The sequence below is a fragment of the Macaca mulatta genome, chromosome 3, assembly GCF_049350105.2.
Source record: "Macaca mulatta isolate MMU2019108-1 chromosome 3, T2T-MMU8v2.0, whole genome shotgun sequence".
Lineage (NCBI taxonomy): Eukaryota > Metazoa > Chordata > Mammalia > Primates > Cercopithecidae > Macaca > Macaca mulatta.
The window spans coordinates 196,115,712-196,135,658 of record NC_133408.1 but is presented as its reverse complement, the minus strand read 5'-3'; the positions used below and the strand labels follow the sequence as shown (position 1 = coordinate 196,135,658).

Genomic DNA, 19,947 nt, shown 5'->3' with positions numbered 1-19,947 from the left:
ATCTGACAAATCACTCACCCCACTTTCTAAACAATGTCCGGGACTTTTAGCTGGGGTGGAGATAATATAATGCACTTGAGAAGTTTTAATTGCAGCAATAAAAGCCCCTACCTCAATCATATGACATATGCTAGCAGAGTTTCCAGATAAGGATCAAAGGCAGTCAGGCCCGGCCGCTGCATTCTGGGCAACACTGTGGACTTTCTGTACACACGGTGCTAGGTATTAGCAGAACAGCTCGAGTGACCTTTCCAGGCCTCTTTGATCTGCGTTCCTCAAAACCTGAATGAGTAAGTGTACGAGGACTACTGTATCATCCCCAGACAACTCAAACACCCTCTCTGACAAAGGCATTTCTGAGTGAATTTTTATTCTCTGACACTTACCTAGGGGTACAAAACTCAACATCTGACCTTTTCAGTTCTTACCACAAGACTTCAACATAGCTGAAAGGACCTACATTGTAGCACAACATCACTGCTGTGGCTGGGTTTTGTTAGGAATGTGTCAATGACATCTTAGAGTTGTGAAAAGAAACCTGCAGTGTATGTAAGCGTTCCTCTTACAGAAAGAGGGTCCCTGTGTTTCACTCGTCAACACCCAAAAGGTGCATGAAAACTGAAGAAAACACTTCACTACCTCTCTCTGTAGTAGAGGAGGAAAAATGTAGGAGCAAAGTTCGACAAGCAAAATAGATTAATTTATAAAAACAGAAAGGCTTGGGCTAATCTCATCCTGAGTATTACAAACATATCCCTCTTGGTGAGATCCTAAAACATAGAAGGGAAACAAACACTTCCTAATCAGCTATGTCTAAAAATATCAAACTATTATCCCTCCTTGTCCTGCTCTCTATTGATTAGACTTCTCTTTCCCTAAAGGCAACTTATCTTCGATCGAAACCAATGGTTCCCAAGGATAGCAAACAAGTTTTCACCTATCTGCCAGCCAAGAAAGAATAAATTCAAGGGAGTGAAACATTTATAAGGCCAAACGTCTGCAGTGTGAAAGGAATATCCTTTAGTGTGCGGTCAGGTATTTTTTTCTTTTCTGGTGTTCAAATGATCTTTCTTTTCTGAAATGATTCTGATGGAGCGTGGTGTTTTGTTTTCCCTCTAACTTGGTGGGGTGAGTTTAAAAAGCTGGCACTGACTCCGTTGAAGCCCCAGGTTTCTCTAGTAGTTCAGCAGCGTCCAGAAGACTGAAAAGCCCTGAAGCTGGTCTTTATTCAGTTCACATTTTTAGTTCTGAAGAACTTTTGGAAACATAAAGGAACACATATAATGAGAAAATGAAGACTGAGTTGAGAACCTGAGACCAACAGTTATATTTTTATTTTAAATATCTTAATCTGTGATTTCTAGAAGCTTAAAAAGCCTCATTTTACTTATAATCTTATGTTAAAATTTTTATAGGTACTTGAAAGCAGTTTTTTTTTTTTTTTTTTTTTTTACTGAAACATGTTTGTTTCTTGGTGAAAATAATAAAATTATGTTTCTATCATTGGAAAAATGACATTTTCACATGTTACACAGATTAAACCGGATAAATTTGATAATAGTATACTATTATTCTAGATAAAAAGACTGTTCTGCGGATGATGATGAATTTCTTTACGATAGGGTCTGTGTATTATTTGTCTCACATTTATTATTAAGCTCTTCCAGTTTTGAGCTGTCAAATATTCTACTCATATGATTACATCTTTAAAAAAGAACAATAAAATGGATGCAACCCCTAAACATGAATATATAATATATACGAGGAAATTCTCCACTTGTACTAAACATGTAAATCAAGATGATCATTTTGCCTTGTCAACCAGGACAAATTACCACCTAGCGTGTTCCTGCAATGTTTTTCTTTTTTTTTTGATGGAGTTTCACTCTTGTCGCCCAGGCTGGAATGCAATGGTGCGATCTTGGCTCACCGCAACCTCTGCCTCCCGGGTGCAAGCGATTCTCCTGCCTCAGCCTCCTGAGTAGCTGGGATTACAGGCGTGCACCACCACACCCGGCTAATACTGTATTTCTAGTAGAGAAGGGGTTTCTCCATGTTGGTCGGGCTGGTCTTAAACTCCCAACCTCAGGTGATCTGCCTGCCTCAGCCTCCCAAAGTGCTGGGATTACAGGCGTGAGGAGCCGCCGCAACCGGCCCTTGCAATGTTTTTCTATAGCCTTGCCTTCAGAACGTTGTAAAAGCCACTGTGGCAATCACGCAACATACCGTTTGCGTCAGAGCTGAATCAGGTCCAGGCTCCCTCCCAGCTCTCTGAACTGCACACGTTCTGTTAGGATCGTGGTGTTTTGTCTGTTCCCTCCATGTCTCCCCTGACTAACAAAGCACAGGCAGAGAGCAGGCACCCACGAAGCTATTTGACTCTATTAATTCCATGTATCCATTAAAATGTATTTAAGAATGTAATCCATGTGGAATGTTTTTGGCAGTAAGGTATAAAGCAGTGTTCTTTAATCCCTCTTCACATGAATGAACTCAATTTCCCAACTGATTTTTCTCAAATAATTTTTTTCTCCAATGGTCTGAAATACCTTCTTTACTACACTAAAATGTCCTGTATGCTGAGATGTGTGACTTAATACTGTTTCACTGTTTGTCTATTATTCCCCAAGAATCTTAGTTGCCAAATTTATATATTTTGATATCTAACAAGGCTGTTCTAGCTCATCAATCTGTCTTTTAAAAAAATTATTAGCTCTTCATACCTCCTTAGATAAACTTCAGAGTTAACCTGTAAAATCCCAAATGCACAGCCTATACTACTCCTTTGGGAGTTAGAAACTACATTAAATTTATATAAGCTAAGTGGACATTTTTACTCATTCCAGTGTAAAATGTCTATCATGTTATTCAAGCCTTTTATTCCATCAGAAAAAAAAATTTTTTTTATCAGTGGTACATTCCTTGTTTAGCTTATTTTAATATAAATATAATATAAAATTGTAATATACATGTATGGATTTATATAATATACATAACATATGTACACATACATGCACACACATATATTTTGTTTTCATGTATTATTGGCAAGGATTGGTTCAAGTGTGATGACAAACGAACCTAGTTTTCTTTACGATTTTACTCTCTAAAACAAGGTGTTTTTAGTATTTGACACATAGTTTTTACTGTGACAAGGAAATTTCATTCCAGTTCTAATGTCTGTCGTTACTAAGAATGGCTGTTAAATTTTATTAAATATCTTTTCAGTAAAAACTGAGATGCTAATATAATTTTTTTCAGTCATTTCATACTTTAAATTTCTTTCCATGTTTGCTATTTTTACAGGAAGTAATTTCAATTATATTTGCAGTTCTAATTGCATAAAGTTGTATCCAGCAATTTTGTAATTTTAAAATGATTTCTATTTATATGGGTACCCCTCTCTGTGTATCTACAGAAAACCACTGTCCCAGTTCAAGCAGTCAGGCAGAGGCAGAGAGAGAGAAAGCCCACGCAAGAGGGTGAGACCGTGCCCGTGTGCACACGCAATTCACTTTACTGAGTCCACTGATGCAAACGCTCCGCTCATCTGGAAATACCTCACAGACACACCCAGAAATAATGTTTAACCAGATAACCTGAGCATCCCTTAGCTCAGTCAAGTTGACACATAAATTAACCATCACACCTGGGTAATGTGACATTCAATAACCTAGTTCAATAATCTTTCAGATTCCAGTAAACATGCAGGGCATCCTAAAATTGTAGATTAACATTTCCGAGAGGATTCCCTTCACTCACAGAATGAGTTTATTCAGTTGGAAAGGTAGAAAAAAAGCATCAAATTGTGAGGTCATTTGGTAAATGATGAAGTGGTCTTTATTATAAAGGACAGCCTTTGAGTTCTACTCATATAGGTATATACGCACACAGGGCATGGACCCATATAGGCAACTACTACCCACTGCTGATACACTGTCTGACAGTCAGTTCAATCTTCATTTATTTAACATGAGATTTGAGTTTACAGATTTCAAGTGTTTATGGCCAAATGGGATAACTGAGCAAGAGTTACATGATAGGATGCCTATTCATGTAACAAATGATGAGTATAACTCACTATGATGTGTGTGTGTGTGTGTGTGTGTGTGTATGTATACATCTCCTGTCACTCCCCACCTGTACACTTGAAACTTGAATGAGGTAAGATTACAGTTCAGGGGATAACACAGTCACTTGTATTACGTTTAAGGTGGCAGTTACTGATAATGCAGACATGCTGATATCTACAACCCATCATTGACTCATAACATTAATGTAGTATGCCCAGCACTTTGGAAACGAAATGGAATAAAAATGACCACAGTGTGGTGCTTGTGGTAACAGTAGATTTTGCTTTGTGAAAGTTATGTTTCTGTTAAATGTATACATGTGGTGGGTCATTGCTATGAGCTAAAAATAAAATCCTGGCCGGGCCATGGTGGCTCACACCTGTAATCCCAGCACTTTGGGAGGCCAAGGTGGGCAGATCACCTGAGATTGGGAGTTCAAGACCTGCCTGGCCAACATGGGGAAAGCCTGTCTCTACTAAAAAATATAAAAATTAGCTGGGCATGGTGGCAGGTGCCTGTAATCCCAGCTACTCAAGAGGTTGAGACGGGAGAATCGCTTGAACCCGGGAGACGATGGTTGCAGTGAGAGAAGATCGCGCCACTGCACTCCAGCCTGGGCGGCTGAGCGAGACTCCGTCTCAGAAAAAAAAAAAAAATCCTAAGGCCCCAGCAACAGAACGAACCCCCTCTTGGCCAAGGAGGCCCTAGGAAAACCTTAACAATGGAATTTCCAGCCACAATGGGAAGAAAGGTGAGACGCCCATCATTATGCCCACTCCTTGCCGGAGTTTAAGCTCAAGTGACCACTATTCCTGTTAAAAGAGGTGGTAAGGCTGACCACACCGTCTGAGGCAGTAAGAAACCAAATTACAAACAAGACCTAAGGCCATACCCGGCAAGAGACAGTCACGCCGCATGCCATCAGTCTTGCTACACAGCATCCTCAACTTAGAATTCCCTCCTGCTGACTCCAGCACTTAGAGCCCTACTCCTTCAACCAACTGCAAATAAAGAATCTCTGAATCCACCTAGAATCTGTAAGCCCCCACTTCAAGTTTCACGCCTTTCTGGCCAAACCAATGTGTAACTTCCATGTACTGACTGATGTCTTTGCCTGTAACTCCCCCCCCCCCGCTTAAAAAGTATAAAACCAAACCGTAATCCGAGCGCCCGGGTGCACTTTCTCAGGACTCCTTGAGAGTGGGTTGGTTTCCTGGCCTGCAGTCACCCATATCAGCTCAGAATCAACTTCTTTAAAATACATTACAGAGTTTGGTTTTTCTGTTAACATTGTTTAGAAGGTATTTCTTATTGTGGCTGAGGAAAAGTCTGAAAGCCACTGCCCTAGCCTGTGGCTCTTGCCTGTCATCCCAGCTAACTGGGAGGCTGAGGTGGGAGGTTCACCTGAGCCCAGGAATTTCAGGCCAGCCTGGGCAATATAACAAAACCCTGTATAAAAATGTATAAAAATAAAAAACAACTTACACAGTTTGTTCTTAACACATACCTCCCTACCACCCCCGCAAAAAATAAAAACTCAGTTTTCCTTAGTTTCTTCCTAGATAATTGAGATCTTCTGAGATCATCTTAAAAGCCCCAAAGGAAAGACCGCATTTGTAATATACAAGCTAGAATATCAGTCATGCTTCTGTTCTTCTTGCTCTCTTAGATGGTATTGTTTAAACACACAATAGAGGTTTAGAGAAGACCAAAGAAATTGGAAGAAAACTTCAACTAGGCTTTGAAAAACTGGCACATTTTAAGCAAGGCAGAGGGAACCAGCAGGAACAGACAGGACATTCTGGCGGGGGGTGGTGTGGGCATGAGTGTGCTCAGAAGAGCAGACGTGGGGATCACAGCAGGGTGTGCAGAGCGACGAGGACTCAGGATGAGGGGGCAGCAGACAGGATGAACCAGGGATTAAAAAAAACAGGATTTGTGGGGAGGTAGGATGGCCACAGGGCCGCGGACCCAACGTCCGGTGGGACAGAGCTATGGATCGGCTTTGTAAAGTTCCATCTCTCTGTGGGAGAGACTGAATTAGAAACTGAGGAACCTGTTTGATTAGGTCTCCCTGCCCTGATTGCTCTTGGTCACTTGCTTTTTATTTTTCGTTTCCTTTTTCCATGAAGCTGAAGGCTGCAGTATCTGAACACCTGAGCACTGAACGCTGAAACTTAACTTTCACTGGCTACTTTACAAGATAACACAAGGCACATTGTAATGGTTGCTTCACTTGTTTCCAGCAACCTGGGCCAGTTCTCGTCCAGTGCAATGGGCTGAGACCACCAACACTTTCAGTGGGCCTTTATCTTCGAGAGTTCTTATAAAATGATGTGTGCACGTGAAAAATATTTATATATACAAGGTAAAATGACTATCAAATCTATAATTAAAATTTTGTAAGAGGTGACAAAAGATCACTTCTAAGAGACAACCTACTATGACATATTAGAAATTACTAAGAGTAGCCTAGAGAACAAGACTGACTGTCAGCGAGTGAAGATAAAAAACTGGAAAGAATGTAAAGGAAGGATGAAGCAATTGTGCATGGCAGTTCTTTACCAAATTGAGAAGGAACACCCGAGATGAACGATCTCTGAAGATGAGAGACACTGCTCTCAGGAAGGAACAGACTGGCCAAACACACAGTAACTCATCTCCATATTCTAGGAAATGAGTTAATACTGATAATAAATACAGAATTTCCAGCACCCACTGTGTGCTGTGCCATTATAAATGCTACAGCTCTTCTCAGGCTTTCATATGACAGCCTCGGGGCTGCTGCTGTTCGCCTGAAGCCACGGGCTGATGGGGCAGGACGGTCCTTTTCGTATGGGGACAAGGAATGGGAATTGTTAAATAAGTCCCCCAAAAGTAAAACTGAAACATAAGTAGTGGTTAAGAGGAAGGGCAGACGTGGAAGTTAGCTCTGAGGCTCACTGTGATGACCCCACGAGGTACTCAATACAATGGTAGCATGTGGGGGCTTTACTTTTACAGGTGGCTTCTGTTTTCATTACTATGAGATGTGCAGCAGATGTCTTCATTTACGTATAGCCCGGGAGATGGGAAAAATTAAGCTGGTTTCCAGTCTTGTGTCTGAAGAGGTAAGTTTATTTAAACAATTAGCACAAAATGGCCAAACAGAAGTTGCTCTGATTTAACCTAATTTTATGATTTAACTAGAAAAGAAAGTCTAAAAGTATTTTACCGTCTGGGTTGGAAAGTCAATTTAAGTTAAATAGGATTTTTAGCAGCGTCTCAACCATTTATAAAAGGCCCTCAAAGTGAAGTAAGTCTCAAAGTTTTATCACCTCTGTTAGCCTTCCTGACCCCAAGTGAATCACCCACACAGAGACCATGTCTGGAGAATTCATGATCTCTACCTACCTTTTTTTCAAAGAATTTTTTTCTTAACTTGGCGTCTGTGGGAGGTACTGTTTCCCTCAGGTTTCTGTACCACTTTCTGACAACGTATCCTCTCCAGTAGGCTTGGATTCTAAAACACAGATATTTGAAAATGACTAATTTATGATGACTCTGAACCAACTACTATACTTTAGTAGCTGTTATAAGCCCTGTGCTATATAAGGCCCTGGGGAAATTATAGTGGCCAAGAAGAGAGATAAAATCCCACTATTTAAAAAACAAGTTAGGCTGGGCACGGTGGCTCAAGCCTGTAATCCCAGCACTTTGGGAGGCCGAGATGGGCGGATCACAAGGTCAGGAGATCGAGACCATCCTGTCTAACACAGTGAAACCCCGTCTCTACTAAAAAAAACAAAAAACTAGCCGGGGGAGGTGGCGGGCGCCTGTAGTCCCAGCTACTCGGGAGGCTGAGGCAGGAGAATGGCGTAAACCCGGGAGGCGGAGCTTGCAGTGAGCTGAGATCCGACCACTACACTCCAGCCTGGGCGACAGAGCGAGACTCTGTCTCAAAAAAAAAAAAAGAAAAAAAACAAAAAAAACAAGTTAGTTGTCACAGCCTGACCTGTAAGTGTCTGCTTAGCGCCAAATGGGCCTGGCGTCCTCACCTGGTCACACACTTTATTCTGAACAGGCGAGCCCCATCGTGTATCACTCGGGTTTGATACTGGTTCTTTCTACAGAGAGGACACGTTTTCTTGTTTGTGAACTTTTCAAAAGCCTGAAGACATGCCTGAAGAAAAACATTTCACTTAAAATTTTACAATTACTTATAAACAACGTCTTTACTTCCAATGTTAGTGTTCTAATTACAGTGTTCTTTTCTCCCGTAACTATGAAACTTAGCCCAATTTAGGTTATCAAGTGAGGAAGTTTCATCAGGTGCTACCACCTTCCTCATGAAACCTGTTCCAAAAGCGATTTCTTACAAGAATATACATGCAAAGACATCAAAAACTTCTGAAATCCACTAGCACAAAGGTGAGTCATGCGTGTCTATGGGACCACATGCAGATCGATCATGTGAATTTAGCTGTCACTGACACGCATTACTGACAACAATCTGTTACATAAACATTTGTGGTTCTTTTGTCACAAAACTCATGATTTTCAAAATAGGATGAATTGTACTGTAGCCTACAGTCATGTTTCTTTAACTATAGATGGTGGTGATGAATAAAATAAATGGCTCTTCTCAGGAGCCTTGAAAATGACTATAGTTTCTCTGCACTGTAAGAGCGATGTGTGGGGCACCTGAACAGGCGTGAGGGGCGGACTTACTCTGTGGAACACATGGGAGCATGAAAGCAGCACCTGTTCATGAGGAAACAGAACGACATTGAAGTTTACAAAAGAGAAGCAGCATGAATGCAACAGTTAAACTCCTGAATGCTTAGAAGGTAAGCTGTATTATTTCTTTAAAAATTAAAAAGGCAAATTTATAACTTTGATGTTTATACTATTTATTGTTTGTTTAGCACAGCACAAGTATATACTCTAAACAAGAAAAATTAATGATCTGAAATATCAAATAAACACATGAAGTTTGATATGTAATTATCAAAATGAGTGTATACTTAAGAGCGAAACAATGACAAAATGAGTGTTTCCCTTAGATGCAGGCAAAGACTGCAAACTGGAGGGGTGAGGAGGGGGGCCCGTCCAGTGGGGCCAGGGAAACGCTAAGTAAATACCATTTAGGTCTTTGTACAGCTCAGTTATGCCCCCCAGTTTTTGTGAAATCATAGCCCTACTGAGATATAATTCTGACAGTCTTAAATTTAAATAGCAACACATCATGGAGACATAGGAGTCATTTTTTTTTTTTTTTTTTTTTTTAATGCAGGGAGTGTGCTCACAAGAAAACTTCACCTTTCTGTGACCCAAATTCCCCACTAAACAGTGATATTCTGGGCTGTGACAAAAGACTGAAGCTTAGACCAAATGAAGAAGGCAGCGGGTACTCAGTAGAAGGGACAGAGCCACCAGCCCACCAGCGCCAGGCCCTGCGGGCTGCCACACGAAGGCCAGGCTTCCCTTGGGGCGGGGCTGCTTCCAGCAATGGGGAGGAAAGTGGGGGAACTTGTGAGACGGAGCAGAGCAGTGGGGGCAGGCGGAGGGTTTCCCTTCCTGTCAAGAGTCTGACTCGGGTGACTGCAGTCTGGGCCCCTCCCGGGTGAGGTTTCAGTCTCAGGCGGCCCAGGGTGCCTGCTGTGGGGAAAACTTAACAGTTTTTAAAGTGAATCCCACCTGCCTTCACTCAATGTGTGCTTTTCTTCTTAAATGGAAGAAATACAGAAATAAGTAGAACTCAGAAAGTTGTAAAACCTTTTCTTGAAACTTATTGCCAAGAGTAAGTCTGAATTGAATAAACTCAGTAATATGGGTCCTTTTTTATTACTACCGTTGAATAGCAATCTTTTCTATACTTCATTCATCCTTTATAGAATACTTTTCAGTGTTTCCTTAACATACATTCTATCTATATTGAGCAACATTAGACTCCAGTATATTAAAGTGTTATCTTTTTAAATGTCCACAAATATTTCTTATTGGCAAACATTCTCTGATGTAACAAAAATCAAGGAGTAAGTGGTGGAAAACATACTAAAAATGGCCTAGAAGGTAGGACTGGATTCCAGCAGGACTCCATACTTTCTAAGCTGGCCTACTATGAACCATTTGAATTATTTTTTATTTCCTCATCTGCTAAATGGGCAGAATGCCTACTATATGAAATTAATTGAAGGCCTTCTGAAATCATTAAATGTTGTAAAAATGCCAACTATTGTTTATAACTAAGGAAAAATCTGAACACGGAAACGATCATTAGAAGTGCCAAATATACAGGATAGGTTCTATATCAAAACCAAATAAAAATAATAGAATTTAGGGAGAAATTTATAAAAAACAGAAAGAAATGTTGGGCAGGGTACACCCTGATGCCCATAAGATACTTTCACTTTTCTTTCTTCATACAGACACTCCAGGCTCGATATTTTAGTATAAGAAAGAGGTTGCTTAGCCAGAAAGACACCCTCTGATTTTATTCACAGTTTTGCTACCTAAAGTACTAAATTATCCTAGACAATTTGTGGTTTTAGGGCTAAAATCTGTCCAAAATACCCAACTTTCACATACGTAAGATTAGGTCCTGATAGAGAAATGGAATAAGTATGTCTAAGTAACTTATGAATTCAAATTAGTGAAGAGAAGTGTAACTGTTGTGAGCTTTCTGCAGATGAAACTTACTCAAATTCAGCGAAGACTCAGAGTTCATTTGCCTAGACTGTAATAAGCCTGGGTTCCCAGGCTACGAACTCCAAGGCTGATTTTAATTGTATTTGCTGTATTTTCTCAGCAAATCTCTGAGGGCCTGCTATGCAGGAAGCGTCATGCCACACTCCGTGGGAAATCATTACAGGGCAATCGTGCACACGTGCGCACGCGCACACACACACACACACTTCTGATAAATCTAAGTGTCCCCAACTTCAAGAGACTGTTTTTTTAGTTAGGCAGACAAAATATGTATAGAAAAAAACCCTACATGCATTCTCTCTCTCTCTCTCTGTGTGTGTGTGTGTGTGTGTGTGTGTGTATGTGTATTATCTGTTAACCCAGAGTAGTATCATCAATCTTACTATGGTAAAGTTTCATGAATAGAAATCATTAAAAGATTTTACTTTTCTTAAAGATTTTCTCATAAATTCTTTGGAGACATTCAAGCACAGTTTTTTTTTTTTCTTTTCTTTTCTGACTCAAATCACAAAACAACGTAAGAGTTCCTCTGCTTTCATCCTTCCCGCACTGGGACACAGCTGCTCCTGGGAAGCCCCCAGTTGTCTGCACAGCCACATGGGGCCTGTTGAACAGAAACATTCCTTTTGTACAAACGTTAGTACTTGAGAATACCAGTCAGTAAACAAACAAAACTATTTAATGAGGGTGTTTAGCTCTTCACACACTTTAATTAATGGAAAAGAAAATGGAAGTGTGTGAGGCTCACACAAGAGGATGAAACTGGGAAAAGGAAGCCTGGAATCTTAGGCTCCAGCTCTGGGCCTCATCCCTAGGAAACAGCCCAGGATTTCTCTAGCTCACCCTCATACGCTAAACACCTGAGGTCGAAGCTCGAATTCTTCTTTACAGATGGGGCACGGCTGCACCGAGTCCCCTTGCAGGAGGGAGCGCTGTTTCACCTTCTCCCATTCATCAGATGACAGCTGAGGTGGTGGAGGCCCAATGAGGCCCAACTTCTGTGCTAAAGGAAGACAGCAGACAGCACAGACAGCAGTTAGAATGTCTTTTAGCATATGGCACCCACCTATAATTTTAATGACACCATTTGCAAACAATTATTAAAGAACTACATATAGATCACATACTTTATTTCATAATAGAAGCTGTCCCTTGGTATCCACAAGGAAAGTGTTCCAAGACGTCTCAAGGATGCTCAAGTCCCTGACAGAAGATGGTGGAATATTTGCATACAACCCATGCATATCCTCCTGTATACTGCCAATCATCTCGATTACCAATAATTCCTAATGCAAGTGCTATGTAAATAGCTGTTATACTATATTGTTTTTAATTTGTATTATTTTGATTGTCCTATTGTTATTTTTTACTCCTTTGTTAAAATTTTGATTTGTGGCTGGTTGAATCTGTGAATGCCAAACCCACAGATACAAATGGCAGACTGTACAGAGGACGCTGTTTTCCTACGAGGGCACAGAAGTCAGTGGGAATAATACCTTACGTTTTCAATACATTTGTTTTTTATTTACAAAGAATTTCCCATACCTTATTTCATTTCCCAATAATTCAATAAGGCAAGCAAGAATGATATCCCATTTTATGAAAGAAAAACTGAGGAATACTAATTGTTCACACGTATTGGCCCAAGGTTCTCCCAGTTCTCACCTGCCTCAGCCCTCAGCACTGCCTCTCCCAGTTCACCTTGCTCTGCCACCAGTGGCCTCTACATCAATCCTGCACCTCCTCTGCTAAAACCTTCCTGTGACGTATCATCATGGTCAGAATAAAGTTCTTATTTCAATAACACATGGGTACCCAGCATGTGCTGACTGGCATCGAGCTGACAGTGCGGTGGGAAACACTTGCCTTGAAAAGCAACTGCAATATCCTCAGGCAAAATGCAGGAAGTGAAGTGTCACCTTTTACCACCTCCCCGCACCTCAAAGAAGGGTCAATGCATACAAAGGCATTGACCTACAAGGATATCTTCAGAAATAGAAGATAAAATGTTACATTAACAAAACATGACAGGAAGCTATGAAGGGACACTTTGAGTACAGAAAGAGCTCTTGGGCTTTTAGAGTAGAAATGTGAACGTCCACTGAAAGGCTGGAAGAGAAAGCTGAGATACAGTCTGGAGTTGCTTAACAACAGGCGATTGTTAAGAAATGTGCCGTTAGGTGATTTGGTCGTCTTGCTAACATCACAGCGTATGTACACGTGCTTAGCTGGTACAGCCCACCAGACATCAAAGCTACACGGTACGGCTGATTAGACTGCACAGCTGCACAGCATGTTACTGTTCTGAATACTGCAGGTAACTGTAACACAATGGTAAGGATCTGTGCATCCAAACACAGCAAAGGTACAGTAAAAATATGTATAAAGGTTAAAAATGGTGCATGTGGAGAGCACTCACCATGAATGGAGCTTGCAGGCCTAGAAGTTGCTCTGGGTGAGTCAGTGAGTGAGTGATGTGTGAGTGTGAGGGCGTAGGACATGACTATACACCACTGTAGACTTCATAAACAGTCTATACTTACACTAAATTTGTAAAAATGTATTTTCTTCAATAATAAAGTTAGCTTACTATAGCTTTTTTACTCTCTAAACTTTTAAATTTTTTAACTTTTTGACTCTTTTGCATAACATTTAGCTTAAAACACTATGTTGTCCAGGCTGGTCTCGATCTCCTGACCTTGTGATCCTCCCGTCTCGGCCTCCCAAAGTGCTGGGATTACAGGCTTGAGCCACCGCACCCAGCCTCAAATTTTTTTTTTAACTTTTTTGTTAAAAACGAAGACACAAACACACATATTAGCCTAGGCCTACATAGGGTCAGAGTTATCAAGATGTCACAAAGTGGTAGAAATTTTTCAACTCCATTATAACTTTATGGGACCACTGTAGTTTGTTGTTGACTGAAACACTGCTATATGGCACGTGACTGTAATCTCACAGAAAAACATATATCAGGAGACAGAAAATAAGAAAATCAAGGGACCGGTCTAGGTGGTGGTGTGACATCTGAAAAACTAGCATTCTAGAAAGAAAACATGGAAAATGGGAAGTAAAAATTTTAAAGAAAATAGTCCAAAACATCTCCCAGAAGCAAAGGACATGAGCTTCTGGTTTGAGAGGGCCCAGCAAGTACCCAGAACACCGAGTCCCATTACTGTGAGAATCTCGGAGACAGAAAGCAGACTCAAAAAAAAAACAGGCCTCAAAAAAGGATCAGGATCAGAACTGCATCAGATTCATCCACAGCACTCCAGACAGGAGAAGACAATTCCTTCAAAATTCGGAGGCAGGAAAGATTTCCATATCAAGATTCCTTATTAGCTACAATCAAATGTGAGAAAAGAACAAAGACATTGCTATGCACGTGAGCTTCTGTCTGGGTCTCCTCCGCACTCCCCCAGCGAGCTACTGACAGAGGAGCTTCGCCACCGCGAGGGCAGAAACCACGGAGGAGGCCGCCATGACGTCCAGGCAGAGAGAATCCAAGGAGAGACCCTGGGGTCCCGGGATGCTGCTCAAGAGGGAGCCCGGAGAGGGGCCAGGGGAGAGAACCACAGAGGATTCCAGAAGCAACGTCCTCATCCATAAAGTACCCTGGTATATTTTAATGTATTGAGAGAATGTATTTCTGGAGATTTTAAGGATGAATCAGTGATGAGTGATGATAGAGGAAACTAAAACATGTGAAAAAATAAGACATAACTTCAGGGAAAATAGAAAAATGTCTGAGAAGGAAATTGTAATATAGAATACCACATGGCTCAGCTGTGAGTGAAGTCACGGAATTGTAACAGAGTAAACACTGAATGTATATTAGTCTAACCACAAGTTATGAAAACATTATGCTAAATCTTGATCTTCTACAGTAAGAAGAGATATCCAGAACTGAAAATTAACAAAACAGCAGTGCAGACATGTTATTTAGAAATATTAAAAATAGGGCCGGGCGTGGTAGCCCACACCTGTAATCCCAGCACTTTGGGAGGCCGAGGTGGGCAGATCACCTGAAGTCAGGAGTTCGAGACCAGCCTGGCCAACATGGTGAAACCCTGTCTCTACTAAAAATACAAAAATTAGCCAGGTGTGGCGGTGCACACCTGTAATCCCAGCTACTCGGGAGGCTGAGGTACGAGAATCGCTTGAACCTGGGAGGCGGAGGTTGCAGTGAGCTGAGATCACGCCACTACACTCCAGCCTGGGTGACAGAGCAAGACTCTGTCTCAAAAAAAAAAAAAAAAAAAAAAAAAAAAAAAAATTAAAAATAATACCAGAAGAATGAACCAAAGGATTTGAAAATGACTGCTTTAGAGTAATGCCCCAAAAAGGTCAAGGGACTGCTACACTTTCTGTTATAATCCTCATAGAACTATTTTACTTCTGGAACTATGCCCATGGAGCTTCTGGTAAGAATCAAGCAGCTACAAGTGTGATGACTGCTATGGAGAATGGCATGCAGGGCTTGGATGAGGAGCTGTGACCCCAGAGAAGGTTACCTGACCAAAGTGGCATTAAATGGAGACCCGCAGGGTGAAGAGTAACAGCAGTGGGTGAAGGGGGAGGTTTTCTAGATGGAGGAAAAGGATGTGCAGATGGCCATTAGTGAGAGAGCACTTGGCCTGCAGAGAAACAAAGGAAACAGTAAGACTGAAGAGGCTGAGACTGAGGTTGCAGAGGAGGGGCGCTGCCTCAGGCCAGCTCTTTGCCTTTGGCTCAAGGTGTGGGAGCAGGAAGAGACAGGGCCCCCAGCGCCACTCCTCCTCTTCAGGGAGAGACGGGGCCCCCGGCGCCACTGCTCCTCTTCAGGGAGAGACGGGGACCCGGCGCCACTGCTCCTCTTAGACCTGGGTGGGCGCTTGCTGCACACTCCAGACTCTGCTATGGTCAATGCCAACTGCTTCAACTTCAAGCATCCACATCTCCCCATCATGCAAACCTGGCTTTATATTTATAAACTAATCAAGACCTTAGAACGGGAGGGAAGGTAAATAATTGTATTGACAGATTTCAGCAAACTGCTGTGTTCTCTGGCCACAAGGCAATAATGTTGAAAATCAGTAGCACATACAGCGCTCATCTTGCCTGCAGAACCATACTGCGTATCAGTGGAAATGGGCTCAGCCTCACAGGTCTACTGATGGATCTAAGCACGTCATGGAAGTCTTGCTACCCTATGCCAATTTTTAGACTATCAATGGGCATGTGGCCATCTCAGGTGAAGCGGAAGGAAGGTCTGTTGGGAACTTTCTCCCCCGCCTTTCCAGCTCATCCCTTGTTGTTGAGGACTGACCCTGGGGCTGTGCACCCTCTTGTGTCCATGCACAGGGCAGCAGCACCCGACGGCAGCACCGGAAGGAGGCTGGTCCCGGCAAACATCAATAAGCCACCAAACCAGAACTGCTGTGAACAATGACACACACCGTTAAGGCTGACATCACTTTCAGTGTGTTGTTCGTATACTTGCAGCCAAACGCATCCTAATCCATCACCTCTCCTCACCCCACTTAAAGGAACAAAAGAGCCTCAGGCCCAGATGGTTTTACAATTGAGTTACCCCAAACTTTTAAGGAACATATCATCCCTATTTTCTGTTATTCCAGAATACTGAACAAGAGGGAACACTGCCCAACTTATTTGGCGAAACTTATATGGCTTTGATAATAAAACCAGACAAGGACAATCATAGTCCAGGGTAATCCATGGTTAAACGTCAAACATCCTGAACGAGAATTAGTTATCAGAATGCAACAGTGAATTTGAAAAACACCGTGGGCAAGTAGGGTTTATTCAAGCTATGCACAAAGATTCAATATCAGAGTCTGTCACTGTAATTTACGGCACAAATGAACTCAAGGAGAAAACCCACAACAAACATGTTCATCTGAAAAGTTGCAGGAAAACAGCACCTAAAAAAATACACCTATTAATGAGTTTAAAAACCTCTAGCAACTTGCTAAAAGGGAAATCCTATAATTAGATAAAGGCCAACAAACACCACAAAACAGAACAATAAACAAAGGGCAAACATCACATAAGTAGGGAAATGAAATGTGTTAGGTTCAGGAACAAGACAGAAACGCTAGGTATTACTACGTGTATTCACCACAGCTCAGGAGATCCTGTCCAGATTGAAAACAAAGCGGGGCAAAAGAAGAAGGGGCATAAAAGTAGAAAGGCACAGACAATAAGAATCACTGCAGAGATCAACTGACTTGCTCAGAAAACCCCTAGAAGTCGGAGACAAAAAGATCTAAATGGTGTGAGATGCCACCATATTTGTGGATCAGATGATAACATTGTAAATACGGTATTTCCCCCATCTACAAATCCAATTCAAAAAACATCTCCAGCAGAATTTTATGTAGAAAATGGGGCAGCTTTAGAGGAAAAAAAAGAGGAAAGGTCTTTTCCTAGCAGCTATTAAGACATATAACAAGACTCTATTAATCAAAACAGTGCAATACTGACATAGAAACAGAAGCCTTGGAAGGAGAGAACAGAACATGCTTTAACCTCATTTAACCACGATTTTCCCAGTATCATAAGCAACACAAACTGTGGCGACATCTAAATGTGAAATGTAAAAGGTTAAAGAAAATGTAGAAAAATCCTTGCACTCTCAGAATGGTGAAGAAAATCTTAAGTCTCCCCCAAGCAGCAATAAAGTAAAAAACAAAAACAAAAACAATGGATTTAACATTAATCAGAATGAAAATTGTATTCAATATAAAACGACAGATATAATTTAAAAGATGGTAAAAGAACAGAAGATATTTTCACTGGCTAAATCAACAAGAGATTACTATGTAGAATATGCAAAGAACTCCAGTAAATCAGCAAGAAAAGACAGAAATCCAAGTGGAATATTACATATAGATAGTAAAGAGCATATGGTTCAATGTCATTAGTAACTAATATGCACAATCAAGATTTTTTCCATAAAGAGGTCCTGAAAAAAGGTCTCATGCATTTTCCTTAATAACTTTACTTATTTTCCAAATTGGGACGTTCCTCTTTATGTCTAATTTAAATTTTTCCTGATTAAGATTGATTATGATGAAACTATTTGGTCATCTACATTTTAAACCACACAGGCACAACAGAGGATCTTCACTAAACTGTTGTATGACATTATTCCAAGTCTCAACATGTTCATGAGCCACACTGTTTTCTAGAAGACAACAAGCTTGTTAGCAGAAGTTCAGAGGAAGACAGCATCAAACATCTCCCCTGCCACTGCTGTGGGAAGAGGTCCCCTCCACCTTGTGCGACTCCAACACAACAGGCCTTCCAGCACCTCCAGATCCATCTGACCTGTGCTAGGACACATGGTCCTCAACCAAACCTATTTTCTATGCCCACCATTTAAAAATCATATTTCTAACTTTTCAGTATAAAATAATTTCAGATTTACAAAAGGTTGTAAAAACAGTATGAAGAATTCTCAACAAAGGACTAGTATCCAGAATCTACCAGGAACTCAAACAAATCAGCAAGAAAAAAAAACCTCTAGCAACTTGCTAAAAGGGAAATCCTATAATTAGATAAAGGCCAACAAACAACACAAAGGATGTGTCTACCCAAAGGAAAAGAAGTCATTATATGAAAAAGACACATGCATACGTATGTTTATTGCAGCCCAATTCACAACTGCAAAGATATGGAACCAACCTAAGTGCCCATGAACCAATGAGTAGATAAAGAAAATATGGTATATATACACCATAGAACACTACTCAGCCATAAAAATGAATGAAAAAATGTCTTCTGCAGCAGCTTGGATGGAGCTGGAGGCCATTATTGCAAGTGAGGTAACTCATGTTGTATGCTCTCACTTATAAGTGGAAGCTAACGTATGGGTATGCAAAGGCATACAGAATGGTATAATGAACATTGGAGACTCAGAAGGCAGAGGGTGGGAGGGGTGTGGGATTAAAAAAACTGCACTTTAGGTACAATGTACACTACTCTGGTGGTGGGTGCACTAAAATCTCAGAATTCACCACTATATAACTCATCCATGTAACCAAAAACCACTTGTACCACAAAAGCTATTGAAATAAAAATAAATAAAAAAGAAGAAACACACACAAAAAGCAAACAAACAAAAAAATCAAAAAACAGGCCAGGCGTGGTGGCTCACACCTGTAATCCCAACACTTTGGGAGGCTGAGGCAGGTGGATCACCTCAGGTCAGGAGTTTGAGACCAGCCTGGCCAACATGGCAAAACCCCGTCTCTACTAAAAATACAAAAATTAGCAGGGTATGGTGGCACACACCTGTAATTCCAGCTACTTGGGAGGTTGAGGCACGAGAATCACTTGAACCCAGAAGGCAGAGGTTGCAGTGGGCCGAGATTGTGCCACTGCACTCCAGCCTGGGCAACAGAGCAAGACTCCATCTCAGTAAAACAAAACAAAATGAAATTTCAACATGAGCTTTGGAGGGGACAAACATTCAAACCATAGCCTAGCCACTGTGAGCTATCAAAAGACCTCTTGCACCTATCAACACAGTAATATATGTGAGTAGTGGATAAGGAACAAAGTATGAAAAGTACTCAGCTTGATGTTGTGAAAAAGTCTTCCAGACAACAAATGTAAGTGAAGGATTCTGTTCTCATTGATGCCAAATCTAAATGGAAGTTCTCCCCTATCAGGGGCATACTTGATGTACTGGGTTGAATAGCGTCATCTCAAAATTCTTGTTCACCTGGAACCTCAGGATGTTGACATTATTTGGAAATAGGGTCTTTGCAGATGTAGTTAAGATGAGGTCATACTGGTTTAAAGTTGGCCCTACATCCAATGAATGGTATCCTTATAAGAAGAGGAAAGGGAGGGTACAATCACACGTAGAGAAGAAGATTGTGTGAAGTCAGAGACAGAGACTGGCGTGATGCTGCCACAAGCTAAGCAATGCCAGGAACCACCAGGGAAAAGTAAGTTAGGATTCTCCCATAGAACCCTGCCAATGGCGCCACTTTAGACTTCTGGCCTCCAGGACACTGAGAAAACTTAACCCACCCAGTTTGTACTAATTTGTTGCGGCAGCACTGGGAAACTAATATACTTAAAAACAGCATTTACAATTATAAATGCATAATACATGTCCTTTCTTTTATTAATTAGAAGAAATGGAATTGATCTGCATGCCTTTATTTAC

At 41.2% G+C, this 19,947-nt stretch overlaps 1 protein-coding gene across 2 annotated transcripts in view; it reads right to left on the bottom strand.

Annotated features, from left to right (window-relative positions):
• The window catches only part of RNF32 (ring finger protein 32), a 35,619-nt gene that overhangs the window by 10,333 nt on the left and 5,339 nt on the right, over positions 1–19,947 (bottom strand). For both annotated transcript variants that reach the window (XM_077997819.1, XM_077997820.1), the window contains exons 3-6: positions 11,624–11,766; positions 8,784–8,816; positions 8,111–8,235; positions 7,467–7,575 (exon numbers count right to left, since the gene is read on the bottom strand). In XM_077997819.1, coding sequence (XP_077853945.1) covers positions 7,467–7,575; positions 8,111–8,235; positions 8,784–8,816; positions 11,624–11,766 — 410 coding nt within the window. The remainder of the gene's footprint in view (positions 1–7,466; positions 7,576–8,110; positions 8,236–8,783; positions 8,817–11,623; positions 11,767–19,947) is intronic.